The sequence below is a fragment of the Chlorocebus sabaeus genome, chromosome 25, assembly GCF_047675955.1.
Source record: "Chlorocebus sabaeus isolate Y175 chromosome 25, mChlSab1.0.hap1, whole genome shotgun sequence".
In the NCBI taxonomy this organism is placed as follows: domain Eukaryota; kingdom Metazoa; phylum Chordata; class Mammalia; order Primates; family Cercopithecidae; genus Chlorocebus; species Chlorocebus sabaeus.
This window is the reverse complement of record NC_132928.1, coordinates 16,435,744-16,457,027: the sequence shown is the minus strand read 5'-3', so window position 1 is coordinate 16,457,027 and position 21,284 is coordinate 16,435,744. Positions and strand designations below refer to the sequence as shown.

At 36.7% G+C, this 21,284-nt stretch overlaps 1 protein-coding gene across 17 annotated transcripts in view; it reads left to right on the top strand.

Moving 5' to 3' along the window:
* Window positions 1–21,284, top strand: part of RPS6KC1 (ribosomal protein S6 kinase C1) — a 217,618-nt gene that overhangs the window by 43,021 nt on the left and 153,313 nt on the right. For 12 of the 17 annotated variants that reach the window (XM_007988470.3, XM_073011515.1, XM_007988471.3 and 9 more), the window contains 2 exons: window positions 9,722–9,837; window positions 19,338–19,431. In XM_007988470.3, the coding sequence (XP_007986661.2) occupies window positions 9,722–9,837; window positions 19,338–19,431 (210 nt within the window). The remainder of the gene's footprint in view (window positions 1–9,721; window positions 9,838–19,337; window positions 19,432–21,284) is intronic. The other 5 variants (XM_073011517.1, XM_073011516.1, XM_073011518.1 and 2 more) reach the window with 2 other exon arrangements.

The window sequence follows — 21,284 nt, the reverse complement described above, 5'->3', positions numbered from 1 at the left end:
GACAAGATCACTCCATGTCCTTGGATGACAACAAAAACAAGACCATCCTGTAGTCATGTCTGAACACAGACAAAAACATAAACATTGTTCAAGTCAGAAAAATGATCAAATATCCTCATTCTGGTTACAATGAATGACTACTGCTTTATAAATCAGCCTTAGCCTTGCTTCATTTTTCCTGCTTCATAGTAAGGTATATTAAAAATAATAGAATCATAGAATTAGAATTGAGAGAATCATAGGATTACCTCCACTTCCTGACAGCGTCCAATCCAGGGCAGAACCCCACGTTCTTGAACCCTTCCCAAAAGTAGCTAACACAGTCCAAAGCCCTGTAAGTCCTTTCTGATACCCTCTTGGTGAAATGCCCCAGTGTTCCCAATGGTATGTATTCTCCTTAGTTGCAAGAAGTAATAAATTCAGCTTGTTTAACTACAGGTATGTTCCTGGTGCAGTTTGGCTAGAGAGAATTTAATGCAGAGAATCTTGACCTCTCTTTCTTTTCACTTTGTTAGTGAACTTTTGATATAGTTAAGATTCGTCAGCGTTAAGCTTTTCTAGGTAATTTCATACTGGTCAAGTATAAGTTTTAGTTCCATGAACTAGCTTTTGATGACTAACGTGCATTTTAAAAAAGTTGTAAACTCTGCTATTTAGGAGTTGTTCTAAATAATAAAAACAACATAGGGAAGATTCCAAAACAGGTTATAAATCAAACAGAGAGGCTTTATTTCTAGTGACTAATGAGCTTAGTTAGAATGTTTGGATTTAATTCCCTCCTTTCCACAGCTTTTAATAAACCATTGTTGGGTGATTGGGGGCGGGGGAGTGGTTTATATATATTATACACACACACAAATATATAGGTATACCTCAGAGATATTGTAGATTTGGATTCAGACCATCACAGTAAAGTGAGTCATACAGAATATATGGTTTCCCAGTACATATAAAAGTTGTGGTTTATACTGTACTGTAGTCTATTAAGTGTGCAGTAGCACTATGTCTTAAAAAATATACATACCTTAATTAAGAGATACTATATTGCTAAAAATGCTAATTTTCATCTGAGTCTTCAGTATGTGGCAATCTTTTGCTGGTGGTGGGTCTTGTCTCCATGTTGATGGCTGCTGACTGATCAGGGTGGTGGTTGTTGGAAGCTGTGGTGGTTGTGGCAATTTCTTAAAATAAAACAACAATGAGATTTGCTGCATCCATTGACTCTTCCTTTCACAAAAGATTTCTCTGTAACATGTGATGGTGTTTGATAGCATTTTACCTGCAGTAGAAGTTCTTTCAAAATTGGAGTCAGTCCTTTCAAATCCTGTGACTACTTTATCAACTAAGTGTATGTGACATTCAAAATCCTTTGTTGTCATTTCAACAGTGTTCACAGCATCTTCACCAGGAATAGACTCCTTCTCAAGAAACTACTTTCTTTGTTCATCCGTAAGAAGCAACTCCTTGTTCGTTTAACTTTTATCATGAGATTGCAGCAATTCAGTCACATCTTCAGGCTTCTCTTCCAGTTTTCGTTCTCTTGCTATTTCTACCACATCTGCAGTTACTTCCTCCACTGAAGTCCTGAAACCCTCAAAGTCATCCATGAGGGTTAGAATCAACCTCAAAAATCTTATTAATGTTGGCCGGGTGTGGTGGCTCATGCCTGTAATCCCAACACTTTGAGAGGGCAGGATAGGTGGATCACTTGAGGTCAGGGGTTCGAGACCAGCCTGGCAAACATGGTGAAAAATTAGCCAGACGTGGTGGCACTTGCCTGTAATTCCAGCTACTCGGGAGGCTGAGGCAGGAGAATTGCTTGAACCCGGGAGGCGGAGGTTGCAGTGATTTGAGACTGCACTACTGCACTCCAGCCTGGGTGACAGCACGAGACACTGTATCAAAGAAAAAAAAAAAAGTTGATAGTTTTACCTTCCCCCATGAATCACAAATGTTGTCAGTGGCATTCAGGATGGTGAATCCTTTCCAGAAGGTTTTCAACTTATTTTGCTTAGATCTGTGAGATGAATCACTTGTATGTCATCTATAGCCTATGAAATGTATTTCTTAAATAATAAATAATAAATCAATGTTGGGTAATTGCGGGTGAGGGAGAGGCTTATATATATTTTATACACACAGAAATATATAGGTAAATAAGGAGGATTGAAAGTACAAAATTACTCCTTGATCCCTTTTACTGCAGAATTGATGTTGTGTTACCTGGCATGAAAACATCATTAATCTCCTTGTACATCTCCACCAAAGCTACGAGTGAACCAGATTCATTGTCAGTGAGCAATAATATTTTGAAGGGGCAGGGCGCAGTGGCTCACACCTGTAATTCCAGCACTTTGGGAGGCCAAGGTGGGTGGATCACGAGGTCAGGAGTTCAAGACCAGCCTGGCCCTGTGAAACCCCGTCTCTACTAGAAATACAAGTTAGCCAGGCATGGTGGTGTGCACCTGTAATCCCAGCTACTCAGGAGACTGAGGCAGGAGAATCACTTGAACCCGGGAGGCAGAGGCTGCAGTGAGCTGAGATCATACCACTGCACTCCAGCCTGGGACAGAGTGAGACTGTCTCAAAAAAATTTGTTTTGAAGGGAATCTTTTTTTCTGTGCAGTGGGTCTCAACAGTGGTCTTAAAATATTCAATAGACCATGCTATTAACAGATGTACTGTCATTGAGGCTTTGTCTGTTGATGGAACACAGGCAGAGTAGATTTAGCCTAATTCTTAAAGGCCCTAGGATTTTCAGAATGGTCAGTAAACATCGGCTTCAACTTAAAAGTCATCAGCTGCATTAGCTTCTAACAGAAGACTCAGCCTGTGCTTTGAAGTGTTGAAACCAAGCATGACTTCTCCTCTCTGGGTATGAAAGTGTTGGATAGCATTTTCTTGCAAAAGAAGGCTGTTTTGTCTCCATTAAACATCTGTTCTTTAGTGTAGCCATCTTTGTCAATGATCTTCGCTAGATCTTCTGTATAACTTGAAGCAGCCTCTACAGAGCAGCCCTTGCCGCTTCACCTTGCACTTTTATGTTACGGTGATGGCTTCATTTCTTAAACCTCATGTACCAACCTCTGCTAGCTTCCAACTTTTCTTTTGCAGCTTCTTCACCTCTCTCAGTCTTCATAGAATTAGAGAGTTAGGGCCTTGCTCTGGAGTATGCTTTGGTTTAAGGGAATGTTAGAGCTGGTTTACTTTCTCCATATCAGCAATAAGGTTGCTTCACTTTCTTATCATTCATGTGTTCATAGGAATAACGCTTTTAATTTCTTTCAAGAACTTGTTTTTTGTATTCACAACTTGGCTAACTGGTGCAAGAGGCCTGACTTTCAACATTTCTTGGTTTGTGTTTTGCCTTCCTTACTGAGTCTTGCTCTGTTTCTGACGCTGGAGTGTAGTGATATGATCATGGCTCACTGCAGCCTTGACCTTTGGGACTCAAGTGTCTTGCCACCTCAGCCTCCTGAATATCTGAGACTACAGGGGACTACAGTCATGCTACAGGCATGTGCCACCATGCCTGGCTAATTTTTTTTTTTTTTTGTAGAGACGGAGTTTCATCCTGTTACTTAGGCTGGTCTCAAACTCCTGGGCTCAACTGATCAGCCCACCTCAGCCTCTCAGATTATTGGGATTATAGGTGTGAGCCACTGCATCCTGCCTTATTTCTAGCTTTTGATTTAAAGTGAGACACCTGTAACTCTTCCTTTCACTTGAACACTTAGAGGCCATTGTAGAGGTTAGTTGGCGTCCTTTCAGTATTATTGTGTCTCAGGGAATACAGCGGCCTGAGGAAAGGGAGATTGGGTACAGCTGGTTGGTGGAGCAGTCAGAACACATACAACATCTGTCACCTAAGTTTGCGTTTTATATTCTTGTGGTTTGTGGTGCCTCAAAACAATGTTATTGTATTGCAAATGCCAGTACCAAAGATTACTGATCATAGATCACTACAACAGATATAATAATAATGAAAAAGTTTGATTGTGACATTTACCAAAATGTGACACAGAGACATAAAGTGATCACATGCTGTTAGAAAAATGTTGCCACAAATCTTCAGTTTGTGAAAAATGCAGTATCTGTGAAGAGCAGTAAATTGAAATTCAATAAGATGAGGTATATAATGTTGCACAGTAAACCTTGGGAACAATTTGTTCTGCATTTTCTGTGTTTACCTATAATTTTTCTACTCTGTTCACAGGAAAATAAACATTGGTACTATGAATGGAAATTCAAAGCTACAGTAGGAGAAGCACCTGATTATGATTTCTCATGTTGTCACAGCCTTTCAAGTGAAATTTTGATTATGTTGAAGGATACACAAGTACAGAGTAGTTGCAAGGTTATTGTCTGTCATTAGGATGACTATTGAATCTTGCTGCTACTGTTTTGAAAATTTTCAAATTAGGTTGTCTTTGTTAAATATATTAGTTATAGAAATTATTTCATTAAAATTCATCTGTATTTTTTCATTTATGCTACCAGTACTATTTTTTCTCTTTGTGGTGGACTTTATTTACACAATATTTTATTGTGAAAATTTTCAAGCATATAGGCAAGTTGAAAGATGTGTACAGTGACATTTTGCTATATTTTCTTTATCACATATCTCTCCATAATCTGTCTTGTTTTTATGCATTTCAGCATGAAGTGCAGATACCAGTGTCCTTCACCCATAGATACTTTAACATATTATCATTAATAAGAGTTCAATATTTGTTTACATTTTGTTTAGGTAAGTTTACATACAGTTAAATGCACAAATCTTAAGTGTCCCATCGTATGTGTGACAAACATATACCTATATAACCCAAACCCCTATCAAGATATAGAACATTACCAACACCTAAAAGTTTGCTTCTTGCCCCTTCCCTGTCAATCCTTGCCCTCAAGCTCCCTAGAAGGGACTTTTTCTACTATATATTAGTTTTGTATGTCCTGGATTTTAAATGGAATCATGCCGTACAAACTTTTTATATCTGGCTTCCCTCCTGCGACATGTTTTTGGGATTCATCCATACTATTGTGTTCATCAGAGGTTCATTCCTTGTTATTGCTGTTTGGTTTAAATGTACCACAGTCTGTTTATCCACTGTCCTGTCAGTGGGCACCTGGAATGTTACCAGTTTGGGGCGATTTTTAAGTAAGTCTATGATAAGCATCTTTATGTGGATATATGTTTCTCTTGGGTAAATAGCTAGGAATATAATTTCTGGATCATAAGACAGGTGTATGTTTTATTTTATAAGAAACTAAGAGACTTTCCAAAAGTGCTTGTGTTATTTGATATTCCCATCAACAATGTATGAAATTTCTGGCTGCTTCACACTCTTACCAGCATTGGGCATTATTAGCCTTTTTAATTTTAGCCATTCTGGGGCATGTGCAATGGTATCTTATTGTGGTTTTAACTTTCAGTTCCTTGTTTACTAATAGGCTAAAGATTTTTTCACATGCTTATTAGCCACTAATACATCCTTTTTTTCTTTTTTTCTTTTTTTCCTGAAGTATCTGTTTACATCTTTTGCCTATTTTGTGGGGCTGGAGTTCTTTGTATATCTTAGATACCAGTAGTTTGATGTTTTGCAAATGTTTTCTCCCAGTCAGTTGTTTGTCTAATTCATGTGTTAATGGTCTCTTAAAAATTTTATTATTATCAGGAAACGGGAAAACATTGTTTCTTTTTAGATTCAGCAGATACATGTGCAGGTTTGTTACCTGGGTATGTTGTGTGGTGTTGAGATCTGGGCTTCAAATGAACTTACCACCCAAATAATGAATATAGTACCCAATACATAGTTTTTTAACAGTTATCTCCCTCTTTCCATCCCCACTTTTGGAGTTCTCGGTGTCTGTTGTGCCGATCTTTGTGTCCATGTGTACCCAGTGTTTAACTCTCACTTATAAGTGAGAACGTGTGGTATTTAGTTTTCTATTCCTGTGTTAATTCACTTAGGATAATGGCCTCCACCTGCATCCATGTTGCTGCACAGGACATTATTTCATTCTTTTTTATGGCTGTGTAGTATTCCACGATGTATATGTACCACATTTTCTTTATCCAGTCCGCTGTTGATGGCCACCTAGGTTGATCCCATGTCTTTACTATCATGAATAGTGCTACGATAAACGTGAGAGTGCAGGTGACTTTTTGGTAGAACGATTTATTTTTCCTTTGAGTATATCCCTAGTGATGGGATGGCTGGGTAAAATGGTAATTTTATTTTTAGTTATTTGAAAAATCTCAAACATGCCTTCCACAGGGGCTGAACTAATTTACGCTCCCACGAACAGTTTGTGAGCATTCCTTATTCTGTGCAACCTCGCCAGCATCTGTTGTTTTTTGACTTTTTAATAACAGCCATTCTGACTGTTGTGAGGTGGTGTCTCATTATGGTTTTGATTTGCATTTTTCTGATGATCAGTGATGTTGAGCATATTTTCATGTTTGTTGGTTGCTTGTGTGTCTTCTTTTGAGAAGTGCCTGTCTGTTCATGTCCTTTGCCCACTTAATACCATTCTTCTGTTGTTATTCTGAAGTATTTTAGGAACAAAGAAATGAGCATGTTCCTTTATCATATTTGTTCTGATGATAGGATTCAATGTAATTGAAGCTTATTTAATGCATAACGCTTTATTTTTGGTTGTGCACTATTCTGAAAAAAATGTCTCAATTCATATCTGCTTGTCAAAGTTTAGTGGAATAGAAACAATAAATCAATAGAAGTGCAAGAAGATATGCTTTTGGCATTTATTCCATTGCTTAAGTGTTTTACTTTAGCTGAATGGGGAAGATTAAAGCCTCTAATTTTTTTTGTATTTGTTTCAGATAGAAATAAGATCTTTTTAGGGTACTATTAAATATTAAGAACACTTCCGTTAAGATTTCTCAACAAGTAGTTAATGCATTTAAAGATATTCTCAGGTAGTCTAGTGGGTCGAAGCATAAATAATGTGTGCATTTTCTGGGTTACTGTTCTAAGCTTTTAGATATTTACGCAATTATTAATATTAATTTATAGGCACTTGAATTTACTTTTTTAAGGGATAAATATGTTGTACTATAATCATAAACACTGATTCATACTTTCTTATTTAGGCAAAATAAGGAATAATGAGCATTTAATCTAGCTGACCAGTAGATTTTTTCCTAAGATGAACTCATTTAGATTGTTTTCAAGCCAGAGAATTGGTTTTACCTACTGGGGCTCTTGCAAATTTGTTTCTAGATAATATTAGTGATAGGTAAGTGAGTAGTGTCATTTTAGATTTGGTATTGTTATTGGGAGGGTTGAATTTAATTGTTGCACTTGAACTGAGAACTAACAAAAACAAATGTAGCATAATGGATTATGTTGGGTTTGGTTATTTGTGAGAAACTTAAGATAGAAGTCAATTTCTTCCTCATGGCAAAAGGTTTGGAGGTAGCCTCAAGCATGGCAGCTGCACAGTGACCCGGAATCCAAGCTCCTGTCTTGTTGCTCTGTCATTTTTTAATGAGATGTAGTCTTGCTATGTTACCCAGGCTGACTTGAACTCCTAGGCTCAAGTGATCCTTCTGGCCTCAGCCTCCTGAGAAGCTGGGATTATAGATTTGCACCACTGTACCCTGTTTGTGTCATTTTTAACCTTCCACTTCTTGGTTCTTCTTGGAAGGGGGAAGGGACAAAGAAGAATAGGAGAGAGAGGTTGTATGTCGTTTGTCTTTTAAAAAGATTTCTGGGAAGCTACAGTATAACTTGTTTATATGCTGTTTGCCAGAACTTAGTTTATGTGTATGCCTAATTGCAAAGCAAGCTGGCAATTACAGTTCCCCGCCCTCCGCCCCCGCCCCCGGGCTGTCATGTACCCATCTGAATAAAAATTGAGGAAGAAAGCAAGAACAAATATTTGGATAGCAGTGGACAGCCTATTCTATAGTAAGTAAAGCAGTATACAGAATGTTAGGAATCCTCTGATTGGCTGCCACTTGCCTGCTGACCTTTATTTGGTCCTAGGCTCTTTCAGGATACTGGTAAAAGTTATAGACCCTATCCTTAGAAAAATGCACCTGTGTATATGTATATGCATGGAATTCTGTGGGATTATTGTCTCTGGAGCCCATCCACGAACCATTGCCTAAGAGGTTGTGTATGGATCCACTGTAAAGATTTCCTGTTATAGGCTGGGTACGGTGGCTCATGCCTGCAATGCAATCCCAGCACTTTGGGAGGCCTAGATGGGAGAATCACTTGCATCCAGGAATTCGACATTAGCCTGGGCAGTGTAGTGAGACCCTCTCTCTACAAAATAATTAGCTGGCTGTGGTGGCTTGTACCTGTAGTCCCAGCTCCTTGGGAGGCTGAAGTGGGAGAATTGCTTGAGCCTGGGAGGTTGAGGCTGCAGTGAGGTTGAGATCACTCTGGGTGACACAGTGAGACTGTCTCTCAAAAAAAAAAAAAAAAAAAAAAAGGAAGATTGTGATAACATTTCACTCTAAGTCAATTATTTATTTATTTTTACATGGCTTTTAAAAGTTTTTGTTATTCACTCACACAGTCAATAAAAGTTTGCTAGCATGCTCTGTATTTTAGTCACTATGATAGAACTTGAAGATTCAAAGAACTGTAATATTCTGTTAAATGCTTACTGTGTGCCTGGCAGGGAACTGGGAACCTTAAGTACATTATTCATTTCCTACATTTTATAAGGAAATAATCTGCCTGAGATTTTACAGCTAGTGAATGATAAAGGTAGTATTTGAACTCAGGTCCTTTTAGTTATCGTGAAATAGACACTTAACCATAAGCATGAGACACACTGGGCAGAGGATATTTTAGTGGTTCAGTTTCACTTGCCAGTCATATAGGCACTTGCCTTGCCTATATAACTAGGAATCTCTTTATGCCTCAGTTTTCTGTTAATACTCTGCAAAGGCACTTAAAATGTTTAAGTATGTGATGATGCTACTTTTCTGATTTTGTATTTTTTTATTGCAATCAGTATGATACATGGCATATGATAAATGTCAACCGGTAATCTAATCTAAGAGGACTACAAAATGATCATATTTGAAAATGTCTTATCAGCATTCAAATTGTATATATCATTTAAAAATTCTATGGAAACCACCTTTTGATCACCTTGTAAAGCAGAACTGGCTGGTGCTGTATGTGCGTTCTTTTTTTCTCACAAGCGTACTGTTATGTATGCTGACAGCATCACACATGGAATTTAGCATAAAAGCTTTTTGCTTCAAGCTGAGGTTTTTGACCCCACTGATAATACAGATGTTCTCATAATTTCCTCTCTTCAGTCCCTTTATAAATCAAAAAGAGTAGAAAAGGGAAAATTATATGACTAATTCCAGTATTAGATTACTATAGAAAACCATTTCACTTCTTTAAAATTCTCTTTTCAACTTTAGTTTCAAATCACCAGCTTCTTAAATGGTAACTTTCTTAAATTGACAGGCTCTAAATTATGAACGTACCGTTTATTTATCAGTTGACACCTTTGCCTCTTGTTTTATCAGAAACATTTTCTTTTCTAGCGAGAGTACTGCTGATTCTAATTGTAGAGATCAGATTTGACTTCAGAAGTTTGCATAATAAGCAAAGCAACTAAGTGATAGGCCTGCTGCTATTTTCTGATCTGTGGACATAAACTATCATAAACCAGTTTTTGATCATTCTTCCCTTAAGAGTTGATTCTTATTTAATTGTAGGGCGATTTGATGAAACTGTTATCGAAGAGAGAAGACAATGTGCTGAAGACCTGCTACAGTTCTCTGCCAATATTCCTGCTCTTTACAATAGTAAACAGCTTGAAGATTTTTTCAAGGTTTGGTAGTCTTTCTGGACTATTTTCTATTTTATTAGATACTTTTGTAATTCATAGTAAACTAAAATAAAAAATACCATTTACTTTTGAATTTCGTTATTCACTATAAAAGTAGAAATTAATAGCTCTATAATAATGCTTATGGCATATCTCCTATTTCTTGTGTAGAAATTTATGCTTTTTTTTTTTTTTTTTTTTTTTTTTTAAAGGAACTAGTTCTGCTGTATTGCTTAGCCTGTTGTTCAGTGGCCATTGACAGGTGTGATCATGGCATACTACAGCCTTGAGTCCCTGGGCTCAAGCCTCCTGTTGCCTCAGACTCCCGAGTATTTTTGATTCATGGATCTTAAAAAATTGATGCAAAGAGCTTAGAGATTATTTAACTCACTCTGTCATAATTGAAATACGTTAAACAAATGAAGTATCATGAAACTCCAGTACTTACCTTCACGTTTTGAAGTGTCTTTCAGTGGCAGATTACTCTTGGAATATAAGCCACTGTAAGTCTATATTAAATTTGTTATAATTGTATTGACTTGTATAAAGATATAACAAAAATATAAAATTGCACAGTTTTAGAGAGCAGACCAGTGCAAATTATATTGCTGGAGATCATTAGATATTAGTGTTTTAAGTTCCTAGACATGTGATGCTTTCTTTTAAGTTTTCTTTTTTTTCCCCACTATTTTTAATAATAATTTTCTAATTTATTTTGAACTGAATCGGTATATGTTGTCAGTTGATATCATTGTATTTAATTACCACATTTTTCCTGTTGCATTGAGTTAGCCTTCTAAAAAAAAGAAATCTAAGTGATTGTGCTGTAATTGTTTTTACCTCTTTAACTAAAATCTCGCTTGTGTAAGTTAAATTTCTTAGACTATATAACCAGTGATATGTATGAAAGGTGGAATATTTAATTTTTCTGATTTCAGTGGCTCTACACAGATTATTTATTTTATTTATTTGTTTATTTATTTATTTATTTTTGCCAGTGCTTTGTCACCCAGGAATTTATTTTTTATGATCTGTTTCAACTACTGAAGAAAGTTCTTTTGAAAGACATTGCAAATTTTCAGTAATAGAAATAATGATAGTAATAGAAGAGTAAAAATAACATTTCTGATGATTGACCATGTTGCTTCATTTTTCACCATTCTGCAAATTAGGCTGAGATAATAAATGTGGTTTCTGCCTATGGCCCTATGCAGATCTTTAGGATAAAGGCCAAGTCAAATTGATAGAGTATTTAGCTCTTTGCTGTTCTTTGTTACAATTGTTTCTATGTGTCAGGGAGTATGTTTTTTATGGAAAAAGACTTTATTATTAAACAAGAATATTGCTTTATAGAAATTGTGAAAAGCTGTCGTGCAAATTACTACATGCCATATGGCTAAAAAAAATTAGGGATTACGGAAGTCCTTTTGAAGACTTTAAACAATTTAAGTAAAAGTTACGGGTTCATTGTTATTTCTTCTGTATCTGGGAATTGGTGATTGTAATCATTGCTGGAAGTCACTGGGAAATGAGACTGTCAGTTTCAGGGTTTGTGAAAGGTTGGATAGTTTAAGAGAAGTCAAACTAATCTTGGAAAGTATCTTAGAACTATCTTTAACAGTGTGCTAGGCAGGAACAGGATACTGATTTGGGAATATCACAACAGTGGTATTCAGTCATTTTAAATAGAGGTAATAAAGCAAGCAAGAAAAAATACCAAAAACAAACAAACAAACAAACAAAAACCAACTTGTTCCATTAGCTTGAACAAAAAAAAAGGTATTTATTTCTCATATGACAAGATGGATGAGTGAGGAAGGTAGTCCAGGGCTGGTATAGAGCTCAGTAATGTCATCAATGACATAGGTTTCTGGGTTTGGGTGTGAAAGGCAAAAGGCCAAAAGAAACATGCCAGTTTTTAAAAGCTTTCCCAGAAACATGATCTAGAGGTAGTCCTTCTTAACATCTCATTGGCCAGAACTGGGTCACATGCCCATCCTTAATTTGAAGGAGTCTGGGAAGGTGACTCTTAGCTTTCTAGTTCTGATCATGGATGAAGGTTGTGGGGAAGGTTTGGGGTAGCTAATTCACAGGGTGTGCTATAGTATCATAGTTTATTTTTCTCTTTAGAGACATTGATGATGCCACATGCAAATGACCATATAGCCACTTGCTTACAAAACTTTACTTACTTTAAAAAACCACATTATGTAAGAGTAGAATGAATAGTATAATGAACTTCTATGACCCATTGCCTGGTTTCAGAAATTATCAGTATATTGCTAGACTTGTTTTATCTATACTTTTCCATCCCATACTCTTCACTGGTTGGTTATTTATTAGTATTAGTACATTACTAATTTTAAGTGTATAATTCACTGATTTTCAGTAAATTTATAGAGTTTTGCACCTGTCACCAACATCCAATTTTATTTTATTTTATTCCTTTTTTTTTCCCCCCGGGACGGAATCTCGCTGTGTTGCCCAGGGTAGAGTGCAGTGGCAGGATCTCGGCTCACCACAACTTCTACCTCCCGGATTTAAGCAATTCTTCTGCCTCCACCTCCCGAGTAGTTGGGATTACAGGAGTGCACCACCACACCTGGCAAATTTTTGTATTTTTAGTAGAGACAGGGTTTCACAATGTTGGCCAGGCTGGTTTTGAACTCCTGACCTCAAGTGGTTGCCTGCCTCGGCCTCTCACAGTGCTGGGTTTATAGGTGTGAGCCACTGTGCCTGGCCAACATCCAATTTTAGATCATTTCCATTACCTCACCTCTGTGTCTGCTTGCTATGGTGATCCCCTTTTCCATCCCAGCCTGGGGCAACCACCTTGTTCTGTCTGTAGATTTGCCTTTCCTCATAATTTCAAATACATGGAATTACACAATATATGAGCGTTTTGTTCACAACATATGTATATAGGTTTCTTTCACTTAGCATAATGTTTTTGAGCTTCATTCATGTTATGTATCAGTATTTTGTTATTTTATGTTGTGAAATGTATTTCGTTGTATAGATAATACCACATTTTCTTAATTCATTGATAAATTCATGGACATGTTTGGATGTTTCTACGTTTTGGCTGTTATAACTAATGCTACTGTGAATATTTGCATACAAATCTTTGTGTGGATATATGTTTTCATTTTTTTTGGGTGATTCCTGAGGAGAGGGATTGCCGGGTCTTATGGTAAGTTTATGTTTTTAAGAAATTGCCAAACTATTTTCCAAATGGAAAATAGCCAGTAATGTCTGAACTTACCAGTTGTTCCACAACCTCACCAACACTTGGTATTGTCTGATTTTTTAACTGTAGCCATTCTAGCAGGTGTGCAGTGGTATTTCACCATTAGTATTAATTCCAGTTTCCTAATGGCTAATGATGTTGAGCATGTTTTCGTATGCTTTTTTCATATATCTTTGGTGAAATGTCCATTAAAATCTACCCATTTTCTTGATTGGATTGTCACTGAGTTGTAAGAGTTCTGAATATATTCTGTATAAACAGTCTTATCGGATAAGTGATTTGTAAATACTTTCTCCCCAATCTGTGTAGCCTTTTAGTTTTCTTAATGGTGTCATTTGAAGCACAAAAGCTTTTAGCTTTGATGACGTATAATTTATATATTTTTTTTCTTTTTTGGGTTATGCCTGTCATACCCAGGAACTTTTCGAGTATGCCAAGATCATGAAGATTTTCTTCTGTGTTTCTTTTTAGAAGTTTTAATGTTACAATTAGGTCTATGATTCATTTTTAGTTCATTTTATATACGCTGTGAAGGAACAGTCTAAATTCATCTTCTGGTATGTGTATATCTAATATTCTGAGCATCATTTGTTGAAAAGACTGTCCTCATTGAATTGCCTTGGGACTCTTGCTGAAAATAAATTGACTGTAAATATGATGACTTATTTCTGGACTATTGATAAGTTCTATTAATCTATGTGCCTGTTCTTATTCTAATACGATACTGTCTTGATTACTGTAGCTTTTTAAGTATTGAAGTCAGCTAGTGTAAGTTTGCCTACTTTACTTTTCCAAAATTGTTATGACAATTTTGAGTTATTTGAACTTCCATAAAAATTATTAGTGTCAGCTTATCCATGTAAACAAAAAGTTCTCATAGAATTTTAAAATTATTTTATTATTTTACCTTTTTTTTTTTTTTTTTTTTTAAAGAATTGGGGTCTCACGTTTGTCACCTAGGCTGGGATACAGTGGCACAATAATAGCTCACTTTAACCCCAAACTCTTGGGCCCAAGGGATCCTCCCACCTCAGCCTCCCAAGTAGCTGGGACATGCACCACCACACCCAGCTGATTTTTAAAGTTTTTGTAGAGACAGGTTCTCACTGTGTTGCCCAGGCTGGTCTTGAACTCCTGGCCTTAAGTAATTCTCTTGCCTCAGCCTCCCAAAGTGCTGGGATTACAGGTGTGAGTCACCACACCTGGCCGAAGGTATTGGAAACACCTGCTAAAATCCTCCAGTTTGGTGCTCTCCCAGCTGAGCTATTTTGGCTTGCTCCTCAGAATTCTGATTGGAATTGTATTGAGTCTGTAGTTGTTTGGGGAAAGTTGTCATTTTAACAATATTATCTTGCAATCCATGAAAATGAAATGACTCTACATGTATTTAGATATTCTGTGATTTCTTTTTCTTTTTTCTTTTTTTTGAGATGGAGTCTCATTCTGTCGCCCAGGCTGGAGTGCAGTGGTGCCATCTCAGCTTACTGCAAACTCCGCCTCCCAGGTTCACACCATTCTCCTGCCTCACCCTCCCGAGTAGATGGGACTACAGGTGCCCGCCACCACGCCTGGCTAATTTTTTTGTATTTTTAGTAGAGACGAGGTTTGACCATGTTAGCCAGGATGGTCTCGATCTCCTGACCTCATGATCCACCTGCCTCGGCCTCCCAAAGTGCTAGGATTACAGGCGTGAGCCACTGCACCTGGCCTGATATTCTGTAATTTCTTTAAGCAATGTTTTGTAATTTTCAGGGTATAAATTTGGAGCTTCTTGCCTTAAACTTATTTGTAAGCATTTTAATCTTATGATGCTATTTCGAATGAACCTGTGTTTTTTTTTCCATGTAGTAGTATGTTTTAATGGTTCATTCATGTTGTAGCATGCATCAGTACTTTATTCTTTTTTGTGATTGTGTAATATTCCTTTGTGTGGCTATGGATATACCACATTTTGTTTATCTACAATGTGTGTGGGTGCATATTTGGATTGTTCCCCTTTTGGCTATTATGAATGGTGCTATTATGAATATTGACATGTAGGTTCTTGTGCAGATATGTATTTTTGTTTCTCTTAGATATACTAGGAGTGGAATTTAGGTGGGAAGTTTTTTTTTTTTTTTTAATTAGAGATTTAGAGGGTGTGTATGTGTGTACATATATTTATAGTTTTTTTTTTTTTTTTTTTTTTTTTTTTTGAGATGGAGTCTTATTCTGCCACCCAGGCTGGAGGTGCAGTGGTGCAATCTCGGCTCACTGCAAGCTTTGCCTCCCGGGTTCACGCCATTCTCCTGCCTCAGCCTCCTGAGTAGCTGGGACTACAGGTGCCCGCTACCACGCCTGGCTAATTTTTTTTTTTTTTTTTTTTAAGTAGAGACGGGGTTTTTTTAAGTAGAGACCATCCTTGTTAGCCAGGATGGTCTTGATCTCCTGACGTCGTGATCTGCCTGCCTCGGCCTACCAAAGTGCTGGGATTACAGGCGTGAGCCACCGTGCTTGGCCACAAATATTTATGTTCTGAAGGTTCACCCAGGAATTTTGATTTATTTATATTTGCTATTTCATGAGTCATAGTCCTTTTAATTCTTTAATCATGTTTTCCTTTGATAATTTGAACATATTTTTAATAGCTGCTTTGAAGTTTTTGCCAAGTCCAACATCTTTGTCCCCTCACAGATAGTTTTGATTGACTGGTTACCTCCCATGTTTGGGTCACATACTTTCCTGTGTCTTTGTATGTCCTGTAATTTTTTTTTGTTGTTGGAAAATCTGTGTTTTGGATAATATACCATAGAACCCTAGGTTCTGATGTTCTTTTCTCCCTGAGGATTCTTGCCATTTTACGTTAGTGTGTTTAGTAACTAACACTTTTTGTTAATGTGTTTAGTCCGTAGTAAATCTGTGGAGTCCATTTCCTGTGAAGTGTGTGACTGCTGATATCTCTGCCCAATATTTAATTTTAATTTTATTTTTAAGCCAGGCTATGTAGGGGTTAGACCTGTGTCAGCATAGCTTTGTGGTCAGCCAGTGCTTGGTCACTGCTTGTGCTTAAATGCCTGTGCATTATATGCTTTCCTTTTAATGCTGATGATTTTTAAATGTGTTTTCAGAGTCTCAGCTGTTTTAAAATTTGCCCTAGCTTTTACTTTCCTCTGAAGTCTTGAATTTCCTGTGTGCCTGTGCACTGTCTCATGGTTTACCAGGTATTCGTGGATAGCTTGACCCCTCTCTGGTCCCTACATAGATGGGTAGTGAGCTTTATGAAGACCCCCTGTGGCTATGTTATTTTTCTGGATCTCCCTGCTGTCTGGTCTTTTCTTGACTGCGGCTTCAGGCGTGCTGAGCCATCACTTTTCCTTGCTATATGTTTGGCCCTGAGATTGCTACTATTATTGACAATAATATTTGGGGTGGATTTTTATTTTTTTCTGTGCTTCAATCCAAATCATGTTAGCCTCCTCAAAAGTGAACCTGCTGGTTTTCAAGACTTGCCTTGCCTTTATATAATTACTGTCACCACCCAGCTGGCATGGGGATTGGGAAGAACCGAGGCAAGAACATCACAGACTTGCATAGTTCTTACCTGTGGTTCCGTGGTTTCTCAGTAGCCACTGTTTCATTTGCTTTATGCTTTTAGTCAATTTCCAGAGCCCTCAATGGTGGTTTTGACAGATTTCTTCAGATTTATAATTGCCTTTTGGGGAAAGCATTTGCTGGATCTCCTGACTTCGCTATACCAGAAGTCCTTCCCTGTTAGACTCTTCATTAACAAAAAAACTTTGAGATACTATGTATCCCAAAATTTCTGTGAATTTTTTTTATTGCATACTCAGAAACACCCAAAAGGTTATTTTTGAATTAGAAATTTAAAATTAGGATTGTGGCATTATTTTACTGCTACATCCCTCTAGTTCCTGTATAACGGTTTTTGTTGTGTTTCATTAAATATTTGTTCTTTATTTATTTTTTATAACAGTGTTTGTTAAACTAGGTTAATAAAATATTTAGGATTATGAGGTAAAACATTTTGCATTTTAAATTTTACCTTACAAGATATTATGTTAACTAATAAACATTTATTGAGTGCCTACATTGTTCTAAATACTTTGTATTTTTTATTTTGCATGAAATATGCACAATAAAATAACGTCTTAGTTAGAAGACATTTTATAGGTAGGTAAATCGCACACCTAGTGGTAGAAGAGGTAGTTGATAGTTGAAAGATACTTTCTTTTAGAATTCCCTTTGCCTTTTAACATTCTCTAGAATACTTGAAAATCTTAATTTGGTTTCGATGTTGTTTAAAAGATGGTTTAGTCTACAATAGATACTCTTTTTGCATTTTAAATTTTATCTTACAAGAAGATCTTATGTTAACTAATAATAAACATTTATTGAGTGCCTACATTGCTCTAAATACTTGTGTATATTTTTTATTTTGCATGAAATATGTAAAATAAAATAAAGTCTTAGTTAGAAGACATTTTATAGGTCGGTAACTTAAATCACACACCTAATGGTAGAAGAGGTAGTTAATAGTTGAAAGATACTCTCTTTTAAAATTTATTTTGTCTTTTAACATTCTCTAGAATACTCGAAAATTTTGATTTGGTTTCGATGTTGTTTAAAAGATGACTTAGTCTACAATAGATACTCTTTTTGGAGAAAAGTTCAAATATAAGCTGTAATCTGAATATTGTAATAAAGGGTAGAATAAAGTAATACAAATTGTTGTTCCTAAAGAGAATAATCATTTTTAAAGTTTTAGTTCACATAACACTCAGGGAAGTAAAATTTGGTAATTCGACAGGGACCATTTCCAACTTCTATTCCTTAAAATTAAGTTGACAGAGAAGGGAGTTCTGATTAGGTAAAGATAGTCATTGATGGCCGGGCGCCGTGGCTCACACCTGTAATCCCAGCACTCTGGGAGTCTGAGGCGGACGGATCACGAGGTCAGGAGATCGAGACCATCCTGGCTAACACGGTGAAACCCCATCTCTACTAAAAATACAAAAAAGTTAGCCGGGCATGGTGGCAGTCGCCTGTAGTTCCAGCTGCTCGGGAGGCTGAGGCAGGAGGATGGCGTGAACCCGGGAGGCAGAGCTTGCAGGGAGCCGAGATCACGCCACTGCACTCCAGCCTGGGAGACAGCAAGACTTTGTCTCAAAAAAAAAAAAAAAAAAGAAAAAGAAAAAAGATAGTCATTGAATTTTTTTGTGCTGAAGTAGAGAGAAAATGGGGGCTTGTAATTCTTTTGAGCTTTATTATTCTGTTAGTAGTGTTTGGAGGGATAGATCTGTTCGTAGAAGGTAGAAGGGAAGATATTAAGGAGCAGAAGAGCTATTGTTTTAATTATTTAAGGATTATAAGCTCTTATATCGTGATTGGAGCATTGATTTCATAGAGCCATAGTACAACATCATACCACCACTACTTGTCTGATGATATCATTCTCTAGCTGCATGTAGAGTAAGATAACTTTTTGAGGCGTGAATTTGCAAACCTAAATAGGGAATTAAAATGATGGCCACATAGAGAAATCAATTTTATATTTTTTTATGTCTTTAAAAGATATCTCTACTGAAAGTACCTTAATTTTTTTTTAGTTTTACCTATATTGTATACAAGTGGTTCTCAAACTTCAAATGGCTTCTCAGATCACCTGAGGTGCTGTGTGATATGTTGTAGGGTATAATTTGATAAAATTCAATGAATTCCTGATGGGCCATCATTTATCACTAATTAAAATGACCAGTCCCCAAGGATACTGAACAATATTCTTTAGTTCATGTTTTTTTTTTTTTCTTCTTCTGCATTTGCTTAACGAGTACTTGCTTAGAATTAACATAATATACTTTTATAAAAAACTATTTTTATAAAATATTTTATAAAAATATTATTATAAACATAGTATTCCTATTGAATTTTAAAATAATAGCGTATTTCTAGAGCAGTTTAGGTTTATAGAAAAATTGTGCAGAAAGTACAGAGTTTTTTCAATATCTCTTCTTCCCCTGCAGCCCGCAGTTTCTGCCATTAAATATCTTGGGTTGGTGTAGTACGTTTGTTACAGTCAGTGAACCAATATTGATATACCTATTGATTTTTTTTGAAAACACTTGTCATCTGGTTTAATAGATTAGTATAGTCGTTTCCGTAAATTTTTACACATACTTAATTGGGATAACTATTTTTAATTTAGTATTGTTTACGCTCTTAATGCTAATGAAGCACAATTGCTCTTACTTTTTAGGGTGGAATAATTAATGATAGTTCTGAATTAATTGGTCCTGCTGAAGCTCACTCAGATTCCCTCATTGATACCTTTCCTGAATGTAGTACGGAAGGTAAGAGATTTTAATTTTTTTGCATTTCGAAGGTTTTGATTGCAGGAGACTATAAATCATACCTGCATTGCAAAAACACAGATGTATATAGGAATTTGAGGGTATTTCACTGACTCTAAGATACTTTTTTTCTTCACATTTTACTGTCACTGATATTGGGTGCATGATATTGGGTCAGTGATATCATATTTATTTGACAGCTTTTTGTCTTAGTGGTATATAAAATAATCCTCCAATTAATGACATCTTAGAGGTGATGAAATGTGTAATGAGTAGTTCTGAATTTGTATTGTCTAGTGTAAGAATGCCTTACTTGGCCGGGCATGGTGGCTCATGCCTGTAATCCCAGCACTTGGGGAAGCCCAGGCGGGTGGATCACCTGAGGTCAGGAGTTTGAGACCAGCCTAGCCAACATGGTGAAACCCTGTCTCTACTAAAATAGAAAAATTAGCTGGGCGTGGTGGCAGGCGCCTGTAATCCTAGCTACTCGTGAGGCTGAGGCACAAGAATCGCTTGAACCCGGGAGGTGGAGTTTGCAGTGAGCCGAGATTGCACCACTGCACTATAGCCTGGACAACAAAGCGAGACTTTGTCTCAAAAGAAAAAAAAAGAAAAAAAGCCTTACTCATTTCTTTAGCGCGTCTGACTTTTAGACAATTAATTTCAAGACTGGCTTTAGAGATTTAGTCATTTACCCAGAAAGAATAAACCCTAAGGCAGTTTTAGTGTTTTTGATACTTTTTTAGATAAAATGAGTCTAAATCAAATTTTAATCACTTTCATTCAAGAATGGTTAATCTCTTGTTTTATTCCTCTATTAAGGCACACTTGAATTTATAGGAAAATTAAAATATGTACATTTCAGCCTTTGGATTTCTGTAACTAGTTTTTTTTCAGGGAAGGTTACGGTATTAAAAAAAGATTTGGGGGCAAGGGTAGGAGGGGTTTTTAAAATCAAAGTAGATAGTTAGATTTGTTTTAGCTGGCTTAGTTTGGTTTATTAAAGGTAAAATAATAGACTAAATAGTATTTCTTATCTCGGTAAGAATTTATGGTGGAGGAGGATGCTTTATGAGGATGAGGTAGCCATCATCTCATTGTAGTGCTGTTTTTGTGAGGGTATGTACTCTGTCATACAGCAGCAGCCACACTGACGTAAATCTGTTGCGGTAAATTTCCATCGTGATTTGGTAATAGCAACATGTTCTTATCTATTATGTGGGCTGATGCACTTACATTTTTTTTTCTTTTGGTACTACCATGTTGAGAAGTGGTTAGCTTTTATTGCTTTTCATTGTATTTTCCATTGACTTAACATCTATTTATTTAAACTTTGTGTTCTGTGTAATGCGTGGGGCCCACATGCCCAGGGGTCTTCATTGAGTTCTCAATACCTTTGACTCCACCCTGATTCTACCAGGGTCATAGAAAAACATTGTTGACAGTAATTTTACTTTATAATCTATTATGGTTTTTTTTTTTGGGGGGGGGTGGTAAAATAATCTTTTTTGTGACCTATTTTAATCAGAGATCCTTGTGAAGGTTTGGAAAATCTAGTGCCTGCTTGGGATCCCAATGTGATTTTAATAGAACTAGTTTCTTTGGAAGGTGACTTTTCTGGATAACCTAAGCTAGCTGTTGCCTCAGTTTCTCTACTCCTGAGAAAGAGGAGTACACATTTTCCACTTGATTCCATACTGATTCTGTGACACCCAATAGAGAACAAGTAGGAGAGTTAGAAAGATTTGTAGGAGAGGCTGGGCATGGTGGCTCACGCTTGTAATCCTAGCACTTTCGGGAGGCCGAGGCAGGAGGATCACTTGAGGTCAGGAATTTGAGACCAACCTGGCCAA